General features: G+C 42.9%; 1 protein-coding gene and 1 long non-coding RNA gene across 3 annotated transcripts in view; one reads left to right on the plus strand and one right to left on the minus strand.

Moving 5' to 3' along the window:
• Positions 1 to 3,580: 3,580 nt before the first annotated feature.
• The window catches only part of TUBB6 (tubulin beta 6 class V), a 154,381-nt gene continuing 135,078 nt past the window's right edge, over positions 3,581 to 22,883 (minus strand). Inside the window, exons 2-5 of the mRNA XM_061357437.1 lie at positions 11,862 to 11,924; positions 11,137 to 11,245; positions 9,688 to 9,798; positions 3,581 to 5,216 (exon numbers count right to left, since the gene is read on the minus strand). Coding sequence (XP_061213421.1) covers positions 4,153 to 5,216; positions 9,688 to 9,798; positions 11,137 to 11,245; positions 11,862 to 11,918 — 1,341 coding nt within the window. The 5' untranslated portion in view covers positions 11,919 to 11,924 and the 3' untranslated portion in view covers positions 3,581 to 4,152. The remainder of the gene's footprint in view (positions 5,217 to 9,687; positions 9,799 to 11,136; positions 11,246 to 11,861; positions 11,925 to 22,883) is intronic.
• LOC133214500 (uncharacterized) overlaps positions 12,165 to 22,883 on the plus strand; it is a 58,704-nt gene continuing 47,985 nt past the window's right edge. For both annotated transcript variants that reach the window (XR_009726131.1, XR_009726132.1), the window contains exons 1-2: positions 12,165 to 12,979; positions 18,418 to 18,478. This is a non-coding gene — a long non-coding RNA (uncharacterized LOC133214500). The remainder of the gene's footprint in view (positions 12,980 to 18,417; positions 18,479 to 22,883) is intronic.

The raw sequence follows: 22,883 nt of genomic DNA on the forward strand, positions 1-22,883 counted from the left end.
CAGAAACTGGCTGTCTCCCTATCCCAGAAGAGAAGAGGGAAGCACAGTTGGAGGGCATGAAGTGGTGGAGAAGGAAAATAATCTAAGCTTGCCTGGACAACACATCCTTTAAGGCTTGAGAGGGCAGGTTGAGGGAAGAACTGGTAATTGATTCCATCAGTGTGTTGCAAGATCCTGGAAAGTGGTAGGATGACAAAGAAGGTGTCTCTGAAAGGTCAGACACAAGCTCTTTGCTTGAGTTATTTGATGGAAATTGTTTATGGAAATGATTCTTTTAGGACTTAAAAAAGTGTTAGCTGAGCACTTTTTGTTTGGAGTAGGCAATTTGTAGCCAGTGCAGGGGATTAAATGTGCTTATGTTGTAGAAGTCACAATTCTGCATTTCCTTATTCCTTACTTAAACAGAAAACCAAGCAAAAAAAAAAAAACACACAAAAACCCCCAAGAAACATAACTCTTGACCCCACCTTCCAAATACTAACCTAAACCCTAATGCAGTTCTTCACAGTGGCACTATTGGACTGTAAAAAGAATTGTCTTCTCTCCAGGAAGTGGTTGTCTTTTACTCCCCGTTTGTGCCATCTACTTTTACATTCCACTCTTGTTCGGTTACAGCATGCAATTAGAAATGTATGATAATGGCACAATTTGACTGTGTTGAGATTTTGGAATTAAAGATGTGGAAAAGCTGTGTACCCAACCTGCTGTTTTCAAGATGACTGCTAACCTCCACCTACTCACAGCTTTTCAGGTGGTTTAGCAGAAGTCAAGAAAATCAAGTTTAGTCTGTCCTGTGGCTGCCAATAAGCCCAGATTAATTTTTGTGGCAAACACTGAGCGCAGTGCTTCTTCAACCAGTAGGGGCTTGCACAGCACTGAGTGAGCCACTGCATTTGCTGCTTCTGATGCTGGGAGAAGGAGGAGGTCTAGACCTTCTTTCCCAGCCTCATTCCCATGAGGTGACCACCTTTTCCTAAGCCTGATACAAGTGTGAGACTTGGAACAGACATGCAGAAAAATTGAGCGCCTAAGGTGGCTTGGCTAAGGTAGCACGTGTGGGGAATGTCACATCTGTGAACTGCTGGCTTTGAATAGAGTGGCTTTGCAAAGGAGCTGGCCCACCAGGTTAGACTCATTTCTGTTTTGATATCTTCTTCCCACAGCACTGCTTGCCTGCTGTTTTCATGTGGTTTCAGTGGAGTAGGTGTCCCTTTTTCTCCCCCCATCCTGGTGCTGGTGGAGGTTCTTGTGTCTGGGCGATACCAGAGCTGCACCTCTAGGCCTCCTTGGGTTTGGCTTGTCCCAGCAGCCTGCTTCTAGTTATTTCTCTGTGGCTAAGTGCAAAGCAGTAAAAAGGAGGGGACTGAAGGAGGGCTACGTACAGACAGTAACATGCGAGAGACTAGGTTGAAAAACTAGGAGGGAAATATAAAACACGTAGGTGAGCAATGTGAAAAGCTGGGTGGGACTCAGCAGGCAGCTTTCAAAGTAAAAGAGAAGTTTCATAGGAAAAAGCAGCAAGTTATTTGAAAGGAAGTGCAGTGGAAGGAATTGTCCACCAAACCTGTTACTAAACAATTTTCAGTTTCATGTCAGGAAAGGAAGGTAATTAGAGTTGGTTGACAGAAGCAGAACAGGAAGCATTTGTGCTTCCCGTGACTTTCTTACAGCTTACATACAAGCTGGTCCTCTGGCCATGTTCCTGCTACAGGTTCCTGAGTTTGTTTTAGTGGGTTGGGCTTATTTCCCCTAAGACAAGATGGAAGATCTGTCTCCTTTCATATCTAAAGAGGGCGTTAGTTTGCTTCCCCCCCCACACACACATGTATTCTAGAAATTCACATCAAACAGTTGCAAGTAAACACATGTGGAAGCAGAGCTAGGATTCAAAGCAGGATCAGAGGACGTTGTTGGGTCTGAATTCCATGGGCTCAGTCTATACGCTGTAGTTGAGTCAGTGTATGAAAAGCAACAGAGAACAGGCTGGTTCACCAAGTCAGTCAATTATTTAGGAACCCCAATATTCCTGGCTTTTTTTTAAGGTATTGATTTCTTTCTTTTCCAAAGCAATATCAGAATTTATGGGTGGGACCTAGCTATGAGTTATGTATTACAACAAAATGCAGTTCCACAAGCTGCGAGATGGTTGGTGCTACTTCATTCAGAAGAAAAGATGCTAGTGCTTTAATTGAAAAGCCTATGCTGCAGCTGTATGCTGGCAGGCTCTCAGCCAGCCACACCTTCCTCCTTCTGGAAGCTAGTAGCCTGCCATTTACAAAGCTCCAATTAAACTTCCAAGTTTAATGGCTTTATTCCCCATGGATTTTACTTTGTATTGCACTACATGTTAGTTTCTCTTTAATGCATGTTGTTTTTTAACTTAATCTCACACCATGCTACATAGCCACAACATCTCACATCTGTGCAATGCTGTCACTAGATGTAAATTCTTCAGGCATCACCAGCCACTGCCAAGACTGTTGCCCCTGTGCAGTCACTGACTCCAGCACCAGAAGCCCATCAGCCAGGCCCTGCCTGCCTCTGTCTCTGCACCTGTGCCAAAGCCAGTTTGGTTACTACTTTCCAATGATTATGTTTCAACCCATGAAGTAACTTTATATGAAAAAAGAGCATTGCACTTGATTAAAACTAGTTTTGTTCCATTCCTGTGTAGAATAAAATTAAGCAAACAGCTTGAGCTTTTGTGATTAACACTTGCCTGGTTCACATACTTTATAAAATACTGTGTCATTCCCTGAATCCCAAACTACCAGAACACAGTATCATCTTATTAGGGGCAATGCACCTTCAGCAATCATGCTATGTTTGTAAAGTGCCTTTTTAAGTATTGACCAACCCTTTTGCTTAGAAATTGCTTCTGAAGGCGACATGAAAGGGTGAAGAGTTCCTGAAACACTTAAAGTTTGGATTTCCAGAGGGTTTCTCATCTGTTTGCTTGTTTTGTTGCCTAGAAACTGACCTAAATAAGAGACTCCATGTAGACAGTGTTCTCTGTACAGAGGCTCTGTAATGGCAAAAGGCTGTTTAATTGATATAAGCAGAAACACAAAGCACGCACTAAGAGTGAACGTCCAGGAGTCACTTCCTCAAGGTGTCAAGTCAGCTGTAAAAGCGGCCTTTCTGTTTCAGCTTTAGTGTGAGCAGGTAAACTGTTGTTCATCTTTCATTTTTGTCAGCTGTGAATATTGAGGATAATTTTATTTGTACTTTAACCTTAGTCTGATTTTAACCTATCTGAGTAACAAGACATCCATACCATCTATAGGCAAGGTGACCTTAAGCAGTGAGATCCACATTCTGTGGAGTATCTGAATTTCAGCTGGGTGGAAAGAAGAATAGCACTAGTAACTGGTAAAAGCCAGAAAGACAGGAAACCAACAAGGCATTGAGGAGCTGCTTCAAACCTCAAGAGTCCTTAAAGAACACATCACAAATGGATAGATTTCATATGTATAAACTGTGATTATCCAGCAGCAAGTGCTGAAGTCTCATAGCACAAATCCAGCCTCTAGCCTGCAGCTCACTGGATATTGATACAGCATTGACTGTCCAAAACACATTTGCTGGAGAGGATACTAATCTTTTTTTATTTTGTTTTTAGAGGACTGGAATCAAATATCACTTTTAACAGATACTGTACAGAATAGCTAAAGGCTTGTTCTTCCCTTTATTATGAATACATTTGGTTCCTGGCAGTTCTGTATTGTACATTCAGTACAGAATGACTACTTCAAACCCACAAGATTTCTTATTCATAATTGGATGAAAATAGTGCATCTTCATTTTATTGATTTTCATGTCTATTTTACATCTTCTCTTGTACAACTTCAGGGTGACAAACTTTGTTTGGAAAAAAAAAAGATCCCAAACTGGCAATCTCTGTGTTCAGACTCTTGGCAAAGCCTTAACTGAATGCCTTATGTTTGTCTTGTGAATAGAAATAACCTGATTTCCAGAAATGCTGGCTGTCCTCAGTTCTCAGTGATCAAAACAGACTCTGAAGAGCACCCCTAATGTCTGAAACTCATACTCTTTTTTTTTTTTTTTTTTTAAAGCCTACAGTTTTACAAACATAATTATTAGAAATTCAGATTTCAGAATCTGGCCTGGAAAAGAGTGCACCCGATTTCTTTATTCGTTGAGCTCTTCTTCATCATCTTCAAACGCTTCCTCTCCATCATTTGCTGTTGCTTCTTGGTATTGCTGATACTCTGAAACCAGATCATTCATGTTGCTTTCTGCTTCTGTAAATTCCATTTCATCCATTCCTTCTCCTGTAAACCAGTGAAGGAAGGCCTTTCTCCTGAACATGGCTGAAAACTGCTCTGAGATCCTTTTGAAGAGCTCTTGAATAGCAGTACTGTTGCCAATGAAGGTGGAAGCCATTTTGAGGCCACGAGGAGGTATGTCACACACTGCCACCTTGACATTGTTTGGGATCCACTCCACAAAGTAACTGCTGTTCTTGTTCTGAATGGCCAACATCTGCTCATCAACCTCCTTCATGGACATGGGACCACGGAAGACGGTAGCCACTGTCAGGTATCGCCCATGTCTTGGGTCACAGGCTGCCATCATATTTTTGGCATCAAACATCTGCTGGGTGAGCTCTGGAACAGTGAGCGCTCGGTATTGCTGACTGCCTCGAGCTGTCAAAGGAGCGAAGCCTGGCATGAAAAAGTGAAGGCGTGGGAAAGGGACCATATTTACTGCCAGCTTCCGAAGGTCAGCATTTAGTTGGCCTGGAAAACGCAGGGATGTAGTTACCCCACTCATGGTGGCAGAAACCAAGTGGTTTAAATCCCCATATGTTGGAGTGGTGAGCTTCAGGGTGCGGAAGCAAATGTCATACAAAGCTTCGTTGTCAATGCAGTAGGTTTCATCTGTATTTTCAACCAGTTGGTGGACAGAGAGTGTAGCATTGTAAGGCTCCACCACCGTATCAGAAACCTTCGGAGAGGGCATGACACTAAAGGTATTCATTATCCTGTCCGGATATTCCTCTCGTATCTTGCTGATGAGTAGGGTTCCCATGCCAGACCCTGTCCCTCCTCCCAGGGAATGAGTGAGCTGAAATCCTTGCAAACAATTGCAGTGTTCACACTCCTTTCTGACTACATCAAGTACAGAGTCAACCAACTCTGCCCCTTCTGTATAGTGTCCTTTAGCCCAGTTGTTTCCTGCACCAGTTTGTCCTAAAATAGCATACAATAGGGAAAGAAAATATACAATATTATTGGCAAGGTTTGGTATTTGCATACTAAATGGATTCACATCTGTAACAAAAGCTGCTATAAATCAGGTAGATAACTGTGCTTTTCAGATTTGCCTACAAATATATTTGTAAGTATCAACATAAACCTTTCATATAGTCTCCTTTTGCCTGAAATCCCTGGTAGCTTTCATTTATGCCTTTGGGTGTTTGGGGTTTTAAAATTTTTTGGTATTTAACCTTCTATAAATACAGAAATGGCCTTGGCTCCTTGTTTTGAAAGCTTTCACACTCCCAACCCTCCTTATTCCATAAACACAAGACAACTGTTTAATCTTTTAATACTTTCTGTTTATAAGGACCATGACACATACAAACCTAAATCACAGATACACATTTCTAAATGAAAGGTTCTTGGACTGCTCTCCTGAAACACGGTCACTGTTATCATTCATAGATAAGGCTGGGCTTCAGAAGTCCTATTTAAATTGTCATATCAAGAACGATACCTTTTTTAAGTCATGGTTACCTAGCCCAGATGAAAATACCAATTGACAGAAGCTTCAAGAAGGTAATTTCAAAAACTTAGAAGTTATTATGTGCCTTTTAGCTTTTAATGGTTTCCTACAACCTCACTGTTCTTCAGGATCTGCAAAGCAACTTGCAGAATTGGGTTACTGATGTTTCATGAGCCCCTTATATTCTCCCCAAGGCTTCCATTCTCCTTTTATGTGCCACTCAGTTTATTAAGATGCACAGTCTTGATCTTTGCTATGTCACTGTTTTGTTAAGTAATAACAAAATAACGGTAACAAGGAGGATTACACGGGGGATCAGTTTTGCAATACTCTGATTCCTCATGCTGGCTACTACATACCTACACTATGTCACTGAACTCACCTAGTGGTACTCCTGTGAGTGCTACTCAAGAGTCACAGAATGGTTTGGACTGGAAGGGACCTTAAAGATCACCCAGTTCCAACCCCAACCAATACTTTCAGAATTAGGTTAGAGATACCAACTTCTGCATTGCTTTCCAAGACCTTCCCTTTTCTTCCTATTTACTACATCCCGTTTCAATTACCACTTTTGGAAAATGAATTTCACACCTTTTGGCACTGTGTTGGTGCCAGACATATGAATCGGGGAAACTGCTTGCTGGGATATTGTTTAAGTATGATGCACTTTATTTTCACTGCACAAATGCTTGCTTTCCTCGTGATGTTTTGGCTTAGCTAATACATTGTTCTCATGTTGCTATATTTTTCTCTCTCCAAACCCAGGGAACTCAGCGCTTCCTGTCCAGGTGGGCAAAACACAAAGTGATATCCTTCCATAATTAAATATGCTCACAAGCATCTGCAGTCTGCTTAAGCAGTTTCTCTATAACAGACAGGGCAGCCCACCAGGATACACACTAACAAGCAGACATCACTCCAAGATGCAGAAGGATCTTAACAGAGCTAAATTGTGAGTTTAGGACTTTATTTTATAGATTGACTCTTGGGTAAACACCATGCCATCCTTTTTCGGTGGGCAGACAGAATGGAAAATAGGTACAAAAAACATAAGCCCAGTAAACTGGTACTACTGATACTACTTCCAGATCCATTGGCTCTATGCACTGTAAGACTACCACGTCCCAGAACATCTACAATGAGGCCTGAAGGCTCCAGACTTCTTACTCATGGCGATAAAGTATAGTCTGGAGGGTGCCATGCCTCTGACAATGCTGCCCCACACCCGGAAATCTTGATCATGACCCCGTGAAACCCTACTAGATGCCCTCCACTTACCAAGTACCCAGCAGACCTCTGAAAATCTTAGACAAACACGTAATATGATCAAATTCTACCAAGATTAAATCTGTAGGTGGAAAGTGAGCCTGTGTTCACAAAATCAGGACATGGTAAATCTTTTGCCAGTGCTAGAAGCTCTGTGTTCTACGCAGCCCATCTCTAGCATCCTGCCTCTGCCTTTTCTTACTGTGTATTTACTGAGATCTAAAGGACACTTACACAAAGCAATCCCACAGCTTATCTGCATTCTTGGTGCCTCCAGATCCTTCTACCACTATTTATTTCCCCAATACATTGTAGAGTTATCACACATGCGTAGGTTAAGCTGCACATGAATGGAAGCCATTTGCTTAACAATTTATTTTTTAATTCCTAAAATAGCAACAACTATTTTCTGCAGTCTTCTTTAACACCTTTCTTCACCACTTTAAAAAGACAAACATGGGAAGAGAGATCAGTAACTTGCACACTAACTCTTTGAAGCCTAGTGTGAACAGCCTTGGTATAGAACTCATGGGATGATTTAGAGAGGAAAGAATGGCTCCTTTGATTGGCTAACAGACATTTTGTGGTTGCCCCTGACAGTTCATATAACTTAAATTGGAGTGGTATCTCTATAGTAAAGCTGGCAAGGGTGCACACAAGAAAACAACAAACGCAGTAATGTACAAATGAAAATTGGTTAACAACAGCATATACACCAGAGTGCACAGCAGTTCCTGGTGGGCAGTTCTATGCTGTTAGGCAGCCAGAAGACCTGTTGCTCTCATACAGCAAGATCATTTCACCTGTGCTTATTCATCTTTTAAGTCTCTACCTTGTCAACACATGCATTAAAGCACAAGGATTATTTTGCATCCATCTCAATCTCCTGCTGGTCTGAGCTAAAATTCCTGTATCTGGAGTGTGTGATTGTGTACTCAATATAGCTGAATTACATCGGAGTTGATGGTCCATGGCTACTTGCTAGGGAGACATAGGCACAGGCAGGTATGTACAAGCAGAGGTGAAAAACATCTCCATCAGAATGAGCCCTATCAGCCTGTGGCACAGCAAGTATGGGACTGACAGATTCTGCCACAAATGCCTCTGTAGGCGCATGCCAGATTTTTAAGAGAGAAAACAAAATGCTTTGTTGGCTTTTGACAGAGAAGATCATTACTTCAGCACTCAGCCATTCTACATTATTCAGCAGGTTGGGAGGACAGTGCCTGATGCTGGCAGGGGCCTCTGTCAGATACAAGTTGATCACATGCTGTTGGTTCATTGTTATCTTGGCAGGAAGAGGAGCACAGTGAACTGGACTATTGTTGAAGACATTCTGAACTGATTTTGCTCTGGTTTTAGTGCTGGCATGCCAAATTGCAAAGCTCAACTTCAAGTATTTCCATAGGTCAGATGAAATCACTTTCAGCAGGCTTCTGTGCTCCATGCAGGAGAAAGGGAATGAAAGGAAAAACCTGAATACAGAAGCATACTTCATAAAGCTGCCTATGATTGTGACTTTTCTCCCCAAACTTACTTCTACTTGTAGTAACTAAAAGCTCTTTTGAAAGAGACGTTTAACTTCACTGACATGGAATATACAGGAGAACAATTGGGATAGCATTAGAAGTTTTAAGTCAGATACTCTGTATGGTTTCTATACTCCCTACCTCAACAGCAACAACTCAGACTTAAAAGTTTGTTTTATACCACCCAAATAATGTTTATCTTTCCCCTGTCTGACTTTGGCATTGTTCCTTCCTTATGTATACACAATATACCAAACTCAGTTGCAACTTAAGCTTGCCTTGGCAGGAGGAAATATGTTTTGTGTCTGGTGCAAACTTAGAAACCAAAAGAACACAAAAGTTCTCATGGTAGGTTTCATTCAGACTTCCTGTTTCAGCAAATGGATCACTTAATTTTTTTACACACTTTCCCCTTTAGTACAAAGGGACCAATAATGCTTCTATACTTCATAAGGGTAAAATGAAAATTAATTAAAATGAAAAATAAATGACATTTAATCACTGTAATGTGTATTTTTAAGCTTACATGGAAAATACTATAGAAGTCCAAAGTAAAATAGTAAAGGCCAGAAGAACTCTCTACAAAAAACACTGCAAAAACAGAAGTTCCCCACATACTCTCAGACTGTTCCTCATTATGCTGGAAAATAACCCAGTAACTGATCTTCTTCCACTGTTTACTGTACTACAGGGATCTGCTGAAAAAACTGAATTACACAGCCTATAAATAATTCAGTACTCAAGCATTTAATGTGAATTCAAATGAAGGGTAGTCTTGTTGGTTTGTGGTTGAGGGTTCCCTCCCTCCCCTTTCCATTTTCTGCATAATTTCCATGCAATTTGTTGTAAAGAAGTGGTCTCAGTATTTCTGCAGAGTTCATATATATGGAAAGCAAATGAAAACTGAATACTACAGGAAACTTTCAGTAGCTTGCTAACTGAAGGCATGAGTAACAGAATGCTTTTTCAGTTACTGGGATCTTTTAAATGGCCTACAGATAATTGCAATTCCATTGTTAAGATATTAGGATTTCTCAGTACTAACCATCACTTTGAAATAGGGAGATTAAATGCTTTTTGACCATTCAGTCCTGGGTGAACCATTTAGTCCTGAATTTTTTAAAAAGTGATGTTCACATACCGAAGATGAAATTATCAGGCCGAAAGAGCTGACCAAAAGGACCAGATCGCACACTATCCATGGTTCCTGGCTCCAAGTCCACCAAAACCGCTCTTGGTACAAATTTCTGGGCTACAATAAAAAGTACACATGCCCTTAATGTTCTGAAATAAGCAACACGGTTATAGCTCTCAGTACACAATCATACTGTCTCATATTCTTAGTCTAGCATAGATGTACACATATAAATATTCCCCATACAGGAAATCATGGTAGTGAGAAACCCCAGCACCATAGGGACAAATTAATTCTGCTTTAAAAACAGACCTGACACCTTTGGGGTCCTACAGATAGTATATTATGTTTTGTGAGCCCTTTTTTTAGCAACAGATATGAGGGAGGGAATTTTCTGATTAGAAAAATATTTGACATGCTCTTTATAAGAAAATAGATAATATTCTCTGTGAATAATAGAGTGAGTGAAGGTTTTATGTTCAAACAATCCTAATGCATCCCACAACCTTTTATGCTTGACGAATTCACCTCCACTGAAAGCTACTTGGTATAGGTGACAAACAGTAGTAGTTTGCACATCTACCACAAAGCACAAATAAAGCAGCTGTATCCAGTTGAAAGTGTTCAAGGAAACTTGGACAAATAATATGAATTAACTCAAGCTGGACAACAGATGAAACATTCACACTAATAGACTAAAGGACAAGATGCACATTTTACAGTTAACATCCTTCAACATCTGACTGACTCAGAGGATTTGGGAGCCTTGGCATCTTATTAATGAATCGCTGTGGAGTTCTCAATTAGCTGTGGCTCAACCCTCTCAGTCATGAAATCAGAGACAGTGCTACAGATACAGGCTCATCTAACAAACAGTTTAATTTGGGGTAATTGATAAGACACAGCTGACAGAATAATCATATGTTAAAAGGAGCAAACACCTAGCACAGTGTGAAATAACAAACAAACCTCCACCTCCAGACCTAAGTACAGCCCCTTGTGACATTTCTCTCTGCCTTGCGACATAACACCCAGTTTTCACTTTATAAGAAAATATCTTATATAAGAAAGTAATCTTTCCTGTGTATAACAAAGTGAGCTGCGAGGGACTTTCTACAAGGGCATGTAGGGATAAGACAAGGGGGAATGGCTTTAAATCAAAAGAGGGTAGATTTAGATTACCTGTTAGCAAGTAGCTCTTCACTGTGGGGGTGGTAAGGCACTAGAACAGGTTGCCCAGAGAAGTTGTGGCTGCCCCATCCCTGTAAGTGCTCGAGGCCAGGTTGGACAAGGCTTTGAGTAAGCTGGTTTATGGAAGATGACATGCCCCTGGCAAAGGAGGGGAATGGAACTAAACCATCCTTCAGGTCCCTTCCAACCCAAACCATTCCACCATTTCTGTGCCCTTTCCCACGGAGAACCCCATCCTGCACCCCTTCCCCATCCCACACTTACAAGATGATTCATTGTAGTAGACATTGATCCTTTCCAGCTGCAGCGCTGAGTCACCGACATAGCCTCCGGCTGGGTCAATGCCATGCTCATCGCTTATCACTTCCCAAAACTAAGGGAGGAGGAGAAGTGTGTTGGAAACTCCCCTGCGGAGCACTGGGGGCCCTGCCCATCGCCCGCGGGGGGGACGGCGGCCCCGTGGCGCAGCGCGGCGCGGCCTGGCTGCAGCTGCCGGATTCCTGACGTGCCCGCTGCCCCTCCCCGAACCGGACGGGACAGGGCGGCAGGCACCAGGATTTAAACGCAACGGACAGACGGCTGCTTCCCAACTCCTAGCTCCAAGGGCTGCGGGACTCCAGTGCTCGGGGCCCGCTTTTCCCGGCTTTAGAGCCATAGCCCGGACAGTTCAAACATAAACGCGAAATAAATATATAAATAAATAAGAAGGTCCCGTCTAGTTTCGGCACTTCCCAAAGCCTTTTATGGTCACGGGGAGAGGCGCGATGCGCGGTGCCCCGCGTCCCGAGAGCGTCCGGCGCCTCTCGGCAGCGCCTCACCGGGGGCACGGGATGGCGGCGGCTGGCGCTGTCCTGCCCATTCAATCCCACCCCACCCCGCCGTTGTAGGGGCACAGCCCACAGAAGCGGCCGGGCACGAGCCGCAGAGCACTTCAGGATTCCACTAAACAGCTGCCGGGCAGCTGCAGCCCCGTGTCCTCTCAGGCTCACCTTGGTCCCGATCTGGTTTCCGCACTGGCCCGCCTGGATGTGCACGATCTCCCTCATGGCGATGCTCCCCACCCAACTCTGCGCACTGCCGGTCAGCCGGGCGCCGCTTTATGGGCTCTGAGGCGGCGGGCGCCCACCCTTCCCTCTCCCCTCCTCCTTCCCCACACCCCCCCGCAGCGGCTCGCCCAACGGTCGGCGCCCCGCGCGCGCTCCGGCAGCTGCCGCCCCTGCCGGGGACCGCCCTCGCCCCGTCCGTCAGTGGCTCGGCCCCGCCGCCGTGCTGAGGGGGCCGCCTGCGGACATGGGGCCTCTTACCGGCCCTGAGGGTCCCGGGGACCGGCCCGTCCTCTCCTTGCTCTGCTTCGCTGTCACCAAAACTCCGCCTGGCGAACGCGGGTGTGCCATCTCGGCCCACCGAGGCACCCTGCCCTTGCTGAAGGTGGACACGGTCCTCTTCTCCCATTATTCCTTGGCCTGCTCCCCCCCTGTCGGCGGGGCAGGTCGCAGCCTTGGCTGAAGTAGCAGCACCCCAAGAAATGGGTGAGCCTTCTCAGTGCCTCGCCAACGGCCATCTTCTCTGCATGGCTATTTTCTGATGTGGTTTTGCCAGCAAGATAACAAGCTGCTGCCTGAAAATTGCAACTGGGAAGGCAGTTGTTCCTCCAACTTGTCTCTGAAGCAGTGTTCCTGAAAACTCATGTCACTGCAACATACAGCATGCCCTGGAATGCACATAGTCTGAATAGCTTGATTTGTAACGAAAAGGAAGATTTTCCTTTCCAGCAAGTCAACAAGATCCCACAGCTGCTGACCCTCCTGATCCTTAGGCAGCTGTCGCAAGGTTTCCCAGGTAGAGGAAAGCTGTCTGTTTCAGAGCCAGTGTGACTCTTCTGAGGGATGCCATTGCCTAAGTAGCCTGCTCTGACACATAGCCCTGGTGGGAGGCATTCGTCTGTCCATGCACATCTTTACTGCCTGACCACATCTCTGCTGTTGTACAAGAGCAGCCCTGAGGCCAGTGTTACAGAACCTCATTACCTACTTGATCAAAAGTGACCCATCTGGGACCCTCCTGCAGAGTAATGCTGGGTGCTGTCTACATCTTGAACACAGTTAAGGTAAGGAATTGATAAATAACCGCAAATCTGTACTTAGGCTGGGAGGCTACCACGTGCCTGTCTTCACATTGCTGTGACATGACCGATGTTATAGGTATTTTTCATCCGGGCTAGCAGCTTCTTGCAAGTGACCTCCAAATAGCTCCCACACACCATGCTAGGCTGAGTCAAACGTCTGATATCAGGGAAGCAGCTGGAGGATCACTGTGTTTGTCTTGCAAGCAGCCAGAAGCCAGGACTGGATACTATGTGCCTTTTTCTCTGCTGAAGGACTTGAAATAAATGTCCTTCTTTGTGTGATTTGCATTTTTGGAAGAAATCCATGAACAAGCCATTTATTCAGTAGCCTGATTAGTGAGGTCATCTTGAGCTTTGCTTGTATCTGTATGTCCTTGAATATGCCTGGCTTTCCACATGCTTTGCAAATTCTTCCTTTTAGAATCATATAATCATAGAACAGAGTTGGAAAGGACCTTGAGATCATCCAGTTCCAACCTCCCTGCCATGGGCAGGGACACCTCGCATTAAACCACGTCACCCAAAGCTCTGTTCAACCTAGTCTTGAACACCTCCAGGGATGGAGCATTCACAACTTCCCTGGGCAACCCATTCCAAGTCACCACCCTCACAGTAAAGAACTTCCTCCTTATATCCATTCTAAACTTCCCCTGTTTAAGTTTTAACCCATTACCTCTTGTCCTATCACTGCAGTTCCTAATGAAGAGACCTTCCTGAGCATCCCTAGTGCACCCCTTCAGATACTGGAAGGCTGCTATGAGGTCTCCACGCAGCCTTCTCTTCTCCAGGCTGAACAGCCCCAACTTTCTCAGCCTATCTTCATATGGGAGGTGCTCCAGTCCCCTGATCATCCTCGTGGCCCTCCTCTGGACTTGTTCCAACAGTTCCATGTCCTTTTTATGTTGAGGAGACCAGAACTGCACACAATACTCACACAATACTCCAAGTGAGGTCTCACAAGAGCAGAGTAGAGGGGCAGGATCACCTCCTTCGACCTGCTGGTCACGCTGCTTTTGATGCAGGCCAGGATACGGTTGGCTTTCTGGGCTGCGAGCACACACTTTTTAATGTTTTGTGGTTTCTACTTGGCATCAACTTGCCTGTTATGACCATTTTTTCTTTTAAATTCAGTTAGTTTCCTGGTTCAGCTAGTGGTGAGTGTGTGCTCTCAATAGGCACATGCACACGCACACTCATATGCATACAAACACCCTCACACACATATATTACGCACATGGCTGGCAACACTGACACAAGCAGAAAACACAGCACTCATGCAAACACAAATGGCACTAATAGCTTTATCCTCTTCCCCTTTCTGGCTGATCAGGACAGAAGTCCATTAATGGAAACTATGTATTCATATACATCCACAAAATATGGATCCCTCGGTAGATGGCAAGGATGCCTTAGACATCCCATTCAGAGGCTGACGCTGGATCCCAGGTCTTCCCAGTTGCTGACATGTGGAAATGTTAACCCCAGAGGCCCACAGCTCCATTCCATTTGTTGGTATTCAGACCTACAGACACACACACACACACACATACACAATGGTTCACTCATCCATTATCTGGTCTTGGGACACTCAGCCTATTCAGTAGCTGGCCTTGGATCCCAAGTTGTGTAATGCAGAGATGCAAACAGGCAAATAACTGTCTGAGGTTGCTGGTCCAGACTAACCTTAATAGTAGTTGACCCCCAGACCCCACCACAGCCTCCTCAGTTGATGTCTTGGATGCTCTGGTCCCTCCACAAGCCACCTCACAGATCCTCTGTGAGTCTTTTCACTATCTTACCTGGACTTATGGCTACTCCCAGATTTGAGTCCCAGGCTTCTAACCCTACTCTCCTGCTAGCCTGGCTTGATGTTTAGTAGTGACCACACGCTGACATACGAATCCACACAGTGTGCCTGCACTCTGGTCTCTCCAGTTGTTCCATAACAGACACACAGGCCCCTATGACTTGTGCCCCCCCCCCCAATTGCTGGCACTCAAATCGCCATACACACATATACACATGGAATATGGACACCCCTCCTCCCACCCAGGAAGATAATTAAAATACAATTTAATAAGACAAGCCAGACTGAGCTGATCAGGTACAAAGCATAGCCAGATAGGCGTGCTGAGCAGCAACATCTTTACATCCAACCAGACCATTTTTAGCTCCCGTATCCATACCAAAACACCTTTATTCCCAAGAAATGTTCCCCACCTTTGAGTCTTCCTCTGAACATCCCAGAAGTCTTCTTGCACAGTCTCAAAGTCTCTCTTCCTCTCCATCCCCTAAAGCATCCCATACATCTGCAAGCAGTAACCCCTCTCTGTACAGTGACCCATGAAGCCTCTCCTATTGAATGGTGGTGACAGGTGTCACACCTGTCCCACGGTCTGATCCCTATTTGGGTGGAGCCAGGTCAGGGGCTCCTTCTCCCTGGGTATGTTACAGGGGTTCCCCCAGCTGCCTGTTTTTCTTTGTGTTCATGGAGGTAAGCCTTGGATCACATAATCCAGGAGTAGATCAAACCTATTTGATCAAAATTATCTTTTGAGAATAAGTGTTAGAAGGAAAAAATGGACAGAGGAAGGAAAGTGAGGAGGTAAAAGAAGCAGTGAGAGTATATTGTAGTAGAGCCTTTGTGCCTCCTGAGAAGCTGTATAGCTTGCACTACCAGTGTGAGTCATGTTTGGAAGGTCTGTCTGCTGTTTGTCAGCAGTTGGTCAAACACTGTTTAGAGGCCAGAACTTCAGCCAGTTTCCCACGCATTCAAAATAACCCACAGAAGTACGTGTAAGACTGCAGAAAGGTATGCATGATGCAGGTGAAAAACAGTTTACCCAACAAATTTGCATCTCACTTGTACACATAGCTACATAAGTATGTTGTAATATTCAGTCACATCTGAATCAATCTTCAGCTTCTCCAAGTTTTATTGCTAAAATCTGAAAAGAAGCAACACCCATTTGTTGGTCATTGACTGTAAATATACCTTCAAATCCTTTTCATCCATGCTTGTGTTTACTTAGCAGCTCAGCTGACTTGGGAGATGTAGCTGCCATTATAACATGTGTCTACAAAAGCTTGCACAGTCACTTTGAGTCTCCACAGGCTTGGTCTGGGATTTTAAAGGTGCTTAGGTGTTTCAAAATCTTACCATGTACTTGACTGCTGTAGGTAACTCCTGGATGTATTTTAAAGCCCCACTAAACACCTCTTGGAAATTTAAGGCACCTAAATGTATTTAAAGATTTCTCTCTGGGTGCTTCATCTGTCTGAGTGCATAAAATTCATTCTATAAACAGATTAACATAGGAACACACCGTAAATTCTGCACAACAAATTTTCACTTGTTGTACTTGGCTGTGTAGTCTCTTTCTCAGATACCTATAACATAAATTGGCTTCTAACCTTCATAACTCACTGTCTTTTTTTTTTCTTCCCATTCTTTTCAGAGGCTAATTTAATATTTAGAGTGTGTCTTTTTTCACCATGCACAAAATAGGAAGAAAATTTCCTTAAGCTTTCACTTGCAGATTTACTACCCCCCCCCTTTTTCTTTTTTTCTCCTTGCTTGTGCAATTTTAACTCCACTTCTTGTGTGTGTGTGTGTGGGAAAGACCAATATATTCAACGTGAAAAATCAGTAAGGTCACAATAGACAGAGCACTGAAACAGGTTGCCCAGGGGGGTTGTGGAGTCTCCCACATTGGAGATATTCAAGGCCCGCCTGGACAAGTTCCTGTGTGATGTACTCTAGGTTACCCTGCGCTTGCAGGGGGGTTGGACCAGATGATCTCTCGAGGTCCCTTCCAACCCTTGGGATTCTGTGATTCTGTGATTCTGTGATAGCTGCAAACTATCAGCCCAACGTTGCAAACTCATGCTTCAGACAGCCTCTTGAACAGTCAATTTACATGACATATTCTCAAAGTATCTCTTGCTCCCAGGTGCAGATGCAAAAGATCAAATAGTAGAAGAGGTTCATGCTTGCATTTTAGGGAGTGGCATAATCCTTTACGATAGAGAAGATGTGGTTTAAGCAAGATCTGACTGCAGCAAATGAAATACTCATGGTGCTTCTGTTCAAGATCTGGCTCCCTTGAGAAAGCTGTATACATATATGGTCCATACGAACTGATGGGACCATGTGGGGTTGCAGAACCTCCAGTATTCTTGTCTTCAGCTTTTCTCTCATACTCCTTGCTCTTGCAAAGGCTAAAATAGAAATGGATATCTACAAGATGATGAATTTCATGGGCAGGACAAAATGTGTAAGGTGCCCATGCTACAGAGTAAAAGGATTTTCCAGTTACAGCAGCCCAAGCAACAGTCATCTCCCACAAAGTCACATGGAAATTTGCTTTACTGCCCTGGAAAAAACCCAGCAAAGTTCTTCTGCATTTAGCTAGTCATATGATATGATTGTTAAGCTGCTTCCTGCTTTTCAGGAAACACATTTGTGTTTATATCAGGGTTGTTGCTAAGACTATACCTATTTACTGGAGTTTTTAAGGACTGGAGAGAAATTCATGTCATAGCAGAACAGTTAACCTGATAGCTACTGTTTTCCTTTTCAGAATGATAAATATGCTCTATTTGATACATAAGAATATCAACAAGGATCTATCTAGTATTATAAATCTTGTTGGCATTTACATTAACTACCAAAGCAATAAATAAATCCACACAGTGGATTCACTCTGACAGCTTGTACCGGGCTAGTAAATGTTACTAACCCCACAGCCACCTCTAGGAGGAAGGTTCTGGGGTCAGTGTTGTTTCTTTCTGTCCTCTTTAGTCTGAAAATTTTTCATGCAAGTTAAGGGGAAAAAATAAATAATCTTAAAATCGTTCAGCTTTGATTTTGTTTTGGTTTGGTTTTTTTTGCCTGGTTTCCTGAGGAAACAAAACATGGGAAGTCATGCTCTGTGTAAGTGTGAGCCTGTGTGTCTTCACCACCACTTCCTTTTCAATCGCCAGCTTCTTGTGACAAAAACTGTTAGAGGCAGGTGAGTTGCAAAGGTGTTGCAGCTGCAGAAGAGTCTAGAAACAGCTCAAGAACCTGACAGCATGGTCAAGCCTTCTAAAACGGGAAGGGAGACAGCAAGACACACACAAAAGCATAGTTTCACAAGGCTAATGCCAGTGAACACATTTATCACAGGTGTTTTGCAGCTTATTATTTTGCCTAGAAAAGCCACTATGTTTGGTATGGTTTCCAAAACATATGAAACATAGTGTTCCCCCCCTTTGCTGTTGCAATGTTCCAAGTTTGTTGCTGTGAAAGCTGTGGTGTCAGTAATTGATACCTATGCTCAGACATAGTATTCAGGGGGGGTTGGTTTAATGCTGCTCACCTGACTGCTTTACAACCGTAGCTGTAAGTGGAAATAACACTGGTGTTTGTTTTTTAGCCCACAAGATGTGGTCTGAAGTTTGTGATGGTAAAGCAGAGGTCCCCACATCAGGTCAGAGGTAAATATATTTATGGGTGAAATGTCTGATTGAGAGATCATGAAGCACCACTATCTCATCAAAAAGAATTTTTAGCTGCATTTTCACACACTTTTCTCACTGTTTGACAAGATGAATGGAAAACCACTGTAACTCCAACCCTGAATACTAATGTTTGAGTTCAGTTGCCTATGCACTTACCAGCACTTTCTTTAAATTTGTAAAACATTTTTTGTCCTTTGGAAAGAAAAAATTGCTTTTAGCCCTTTCATTCTTCCTGTGCTTAGGCTCAATGCTAAGAATAACTCATCCAGGGCTTTTTGCAGAGATGGAAATAGTGTTTTTTATACAACAGCTGTAGCAGCTGGAGAAGAGAAAGGCATGTACCTGCCTGTTTTGTCAGGCAGAATGTGTGTTTGGTGTGGCTATGTTTTTAACTTCCATTCTAATAGGTCACTTAGCTACATAAACAAACAGAGTCAGAGAATGGGCTGCACTGTGTATTTAACAGTCAGTAAAATATCCAGGTTAATGTTTTCTGACAGCTACAACCTAGAGCATGGGAATACAAAATTAAGGCAGGAATTTAGTTGCATTCAACTCTTCAGCCTCTCTGCACACCAGAGATTTTTGGGAACTGATCTGTTTGAAGGGCAGAGTGAAAGCAAATTTTAGCTGGAATGTATACTCTCCATTATCTGTATATGAGGGTTACAGCTGTAAGAAGATGGTTATCTGTAGCACAAGAGAGGAAGGGGAGAACGGATAGGTGCAGATTGTATTACACAGGCTAACTTCCCATGGTTTTATTCTCGGGGAAAAAAAGAGCACGTGATAGACTTCTAAGACTTCTATCCTGTGTAGACTGTCAGTTATTTAGCATTTACTAAGCAAAGCATGTATTTGAAATGAAACGTGTAGCTTTCCAAGTAAAAGAAGTGATTCATCTATTCTTCTCACGGTGAGAAACACTTATTTTATATGAGTAGTTTTGGAGCTAAAATAAATTAGAAGTTGCTGTGGTCAGATCTGGAGTTTCACAGGTGAGTCACAGTTTTCTTCCTTACCCTTTTTCTTGGGTCATGAGTGGCTCCTGGCTGTCACATTTCTCTCACCAGCATAGATGCTACTCATCTGTCACGTATGTCCAAACAAAGTCAGCATCCTGCTTCTAGCCTGCTTCAGAAATGATTCTCTCAGATTACATTTGTAAGGAGCAGAGCACCATTACTGGCAAAGTCCATCAGGCCCAGGACAAACAGCACAGCAGAGCTAGAACTGGACAAAGCCTGGCTTATTTTAACAGTGCAGCCTGCAGCACTGTCCAGTGCGGGTGAGTACAGCCGCTGGAGGAATGTGGTCTGGCACTGAATGCACAAAAGCAGCTGAAGCATCCCCCTCTGAGCAGGACACTTCGAGAAATACTGGTTGGGAATTTGGAGGGGAAGACAACACACACAGAAAAGACACTTTGCAGAAGTGAGACTGAGGGTGTACGCCCATTGCCTCACTGCAGCCTATTAGCAGTATTACCATATTAATGATTTAAAGGCTTATGAATGCTAAGAATGTAAGAGGTCAGTTTGGCCCCTGGCCAGGACTCAACCCACTGCTCGCCCACAGTGAATAATCCATTTCATGGTCCGTTTGTTAAACAGTGTACCAGAATGCAGGAGGATATAGGGTCACAGTGTATGTGGACTGCACAAATGAATGCCACTGCTTTGCAGGAAGGGTATGGAGATCCAGTTGTTGCCTGTGCATAGAAGATTTACAGAGAGATACATCCCTGTTGTGTAAAACAAATTCATTGTGGCGACCTGTCTCTGTACTGAATAGGAACTTTATATATGTGTGGCCTGTATGATATGTCAGGAATAGAGTAAGCAAAAGCTTTTTATCTCAGGACAGCAGCTTTGTTAGTATGGAAGACAGCTATGCTATAAGTGCTGCAAGAAAACAAGGAGGCTGACAATTTCTATATAAAAAACCTTAATATGAAATACAGATAAAGACAGATATAAATATCCTTTTTTAAAATTTCCACTTGTTTATACACCTCCCACCCTCTTCCTCGGTCATTAGGTATTTTTAGTTTGAATGTGGCCAAAAGAGAATCTGGAAAAGGTGATGGAAAGGCACAAGAGGAACAACATAAAAAGTTGCATGTGTAAAGGACTCACCAGAGCTAGGTATACAAAAATAGCAGAAGGAACTGAGTACTTGACGCTGGTGACATCTAGATAACGGCATCAGACATAGAGAAAGGTTTAGGTGACAGAAAACATGAGCAGTGCGAAAAATGGTGGGAGCTTCCAAGTGAAAACCAGAATGTAGGAATTTTCTGAGAAAATAAACCAAAAAACCCCAAAACCCAAAATGGCAAAAACAACCAACCAAAAAACACCCCTAATCACACAAACAAACAAACCAACCAACCACGAAAATCCTTATCCTTTGCAAAGGTAGAAGCCATGGAAACAAAAGTGACTTTCATCCATTGGATTTCTACTGCCTTTAGTCATTGCTTATGCTGCTAGTGACAACATCTGCTTTCTTTTCACTGATCACAACTTGTGAAAACTAAACAGGGTACCATGTCAGGGCCAAATGAGATTAGGAGGAATTGAGAGAATTGTATACTGAATACAGTGGTCACAAAGGTGAAACTATTAGAGATTGTACTTTTTTACCTAGATGAAATTCTGATCTTAATGCAGTGTGCAGAAAATTCTTATCATGATAAGGAGAACTACTTTGATCATCTCATCCAAAGATGAAATGGCTTTTCTGGGAGACTGGAGTAGCTAAGCTATTTGTAGCTATTATTAAGTAATCTGTGATTTCAGATATTCAGAGTCTCTGAATAAAAGTTGTCTCTGGAAATACATCAGTTATTCTAGAAGATAGTGATTTTGATTTGGAAAACATGATAACTCAGGGATCAGAACAACACCATTGTGCAATTGTTGTAGCAGCTTTTCTATGCAACTTCCCTAAGTCGGCAAGAAAACAGGAAAGCTGGAAGTGGGAGAGCGTCTAAATTAAGCACACTTGGTATAGGAATCACTGAAATTATGGCATTTGCACTTCAGCTTTTCAGGAATAAAACAGAGAGTACTTAGACTTGAGTTTGTCTAGCTCAACAATAAATCAGTAGTCCTTATATTTGAATAATACCATTTATTGTTTTCTTGCTTATTATTTCCTGATTCTGAGATGGGAAAAAAGCATTTGAAAATGCTACTTAATAAAGAGCAGCAGCAAACCAAGTTTTGTACCTGCGCAAGGGGAAATGGTTTGTAATTAGAAGTGCTTTTAACATAAAGGATTATGAACTTAATGGTTTAATTACAAAATGTGTCAGAAATAATTATACCTAACTTTAGGACTTTAAAGGACTTCTTATACGTCTGAGATATCTGTGGATCTATAATAGACTAACTAAGCTTGTTTTTGCTTGTTTTTTTTTTTTAACCACACAACAGAATCACAACCACCCTGTGACAGTAATTACATCTTGTCTTGGCAGTCCCAGGGTAGTCCTGATTGGACTTGGTGATCTTAAAGGTCTTTCCAACCTAGTTGGTTCTATGATTCGATGACTACTTAAAAAAACCCTAATGTATACATAATGTATGCTAATTATTAAAGCAGAATTTTTAGAAAACTGATAAACAACCTTTTATGTTGGAGCAGCACAGAATGTATTATCCTGATTCTGAAGTCTATTAAGACATACTGTATTTCTAGCGTTACGTTTCATTAGCCATTTCATAAAACAGCTATTATTTCAATGTTCTCCTTCAAGTGGTAATTAATATTTATTAATAAACACTTCTAACCAGGAATACATTAGGAGTGGAGCCCTCTGTGAGTAATTCAGACTGATGCATTACCTTAGATAAACCATGCTTGAGATTGAGATTAGTAAACAGTTTGTCTCATGACCACTGAAAACATTGATGTTGGCCAGCAAAAGCCATCTAGAAACCACTCCAAAACATCTGTTTCCAAGTTTACTGGTCACCTATAGCACCAACAGCTTGGGTTTTGCTTATTTTTACTTCTAGTGTTTTGTGCTTGTGGTGGGTTGACTTTGGCTACCAGCCTCCCTCTCCCTCCATCTCCTCAAGAGGACATGGGGAGAAAATAAGATTAAAAAGCTTATGGGTCAAGATAAAGAAAAGAAGCTCACTGACCTGTTACTGACGCCACCTAGAGAGGTTCAGCTCAGGGAAGATTTTATATAATTTATTGTCAATAAAAAATAGAATAGGGTAGCAAGAAACAAAGACAAAACTAAAACTACCTTCTCTTTCCCTTCCCACCCTCCCCTATCCTTCCTAAGCTCAACCTCACTCCTTTATTCCCAACTCTTCTACCTCCTCTGTCTGGCCCAGAGTGGCACAAGGGCATAGGCATC

The sequence above is a fragment of the Neopsephotus bourkii genome, unplaced genomic scaffold (genome assembly GCF_033783945.1).
Source record: "Neopsephotus bourkii isolate Nb327-2 ecotype Australia unplaced genomic scaffold, CSIRO-AGI_Nbou_v1 NB_894, whole genome shotgun sequence".
Taxonomy (NCBI): domain Eukaryota; kingdom Metazoa; phylum Chordata; class Aves; order Psittaciformes; family Psittacidae; genus Neopsephotus; species Neopsephotus bourkii.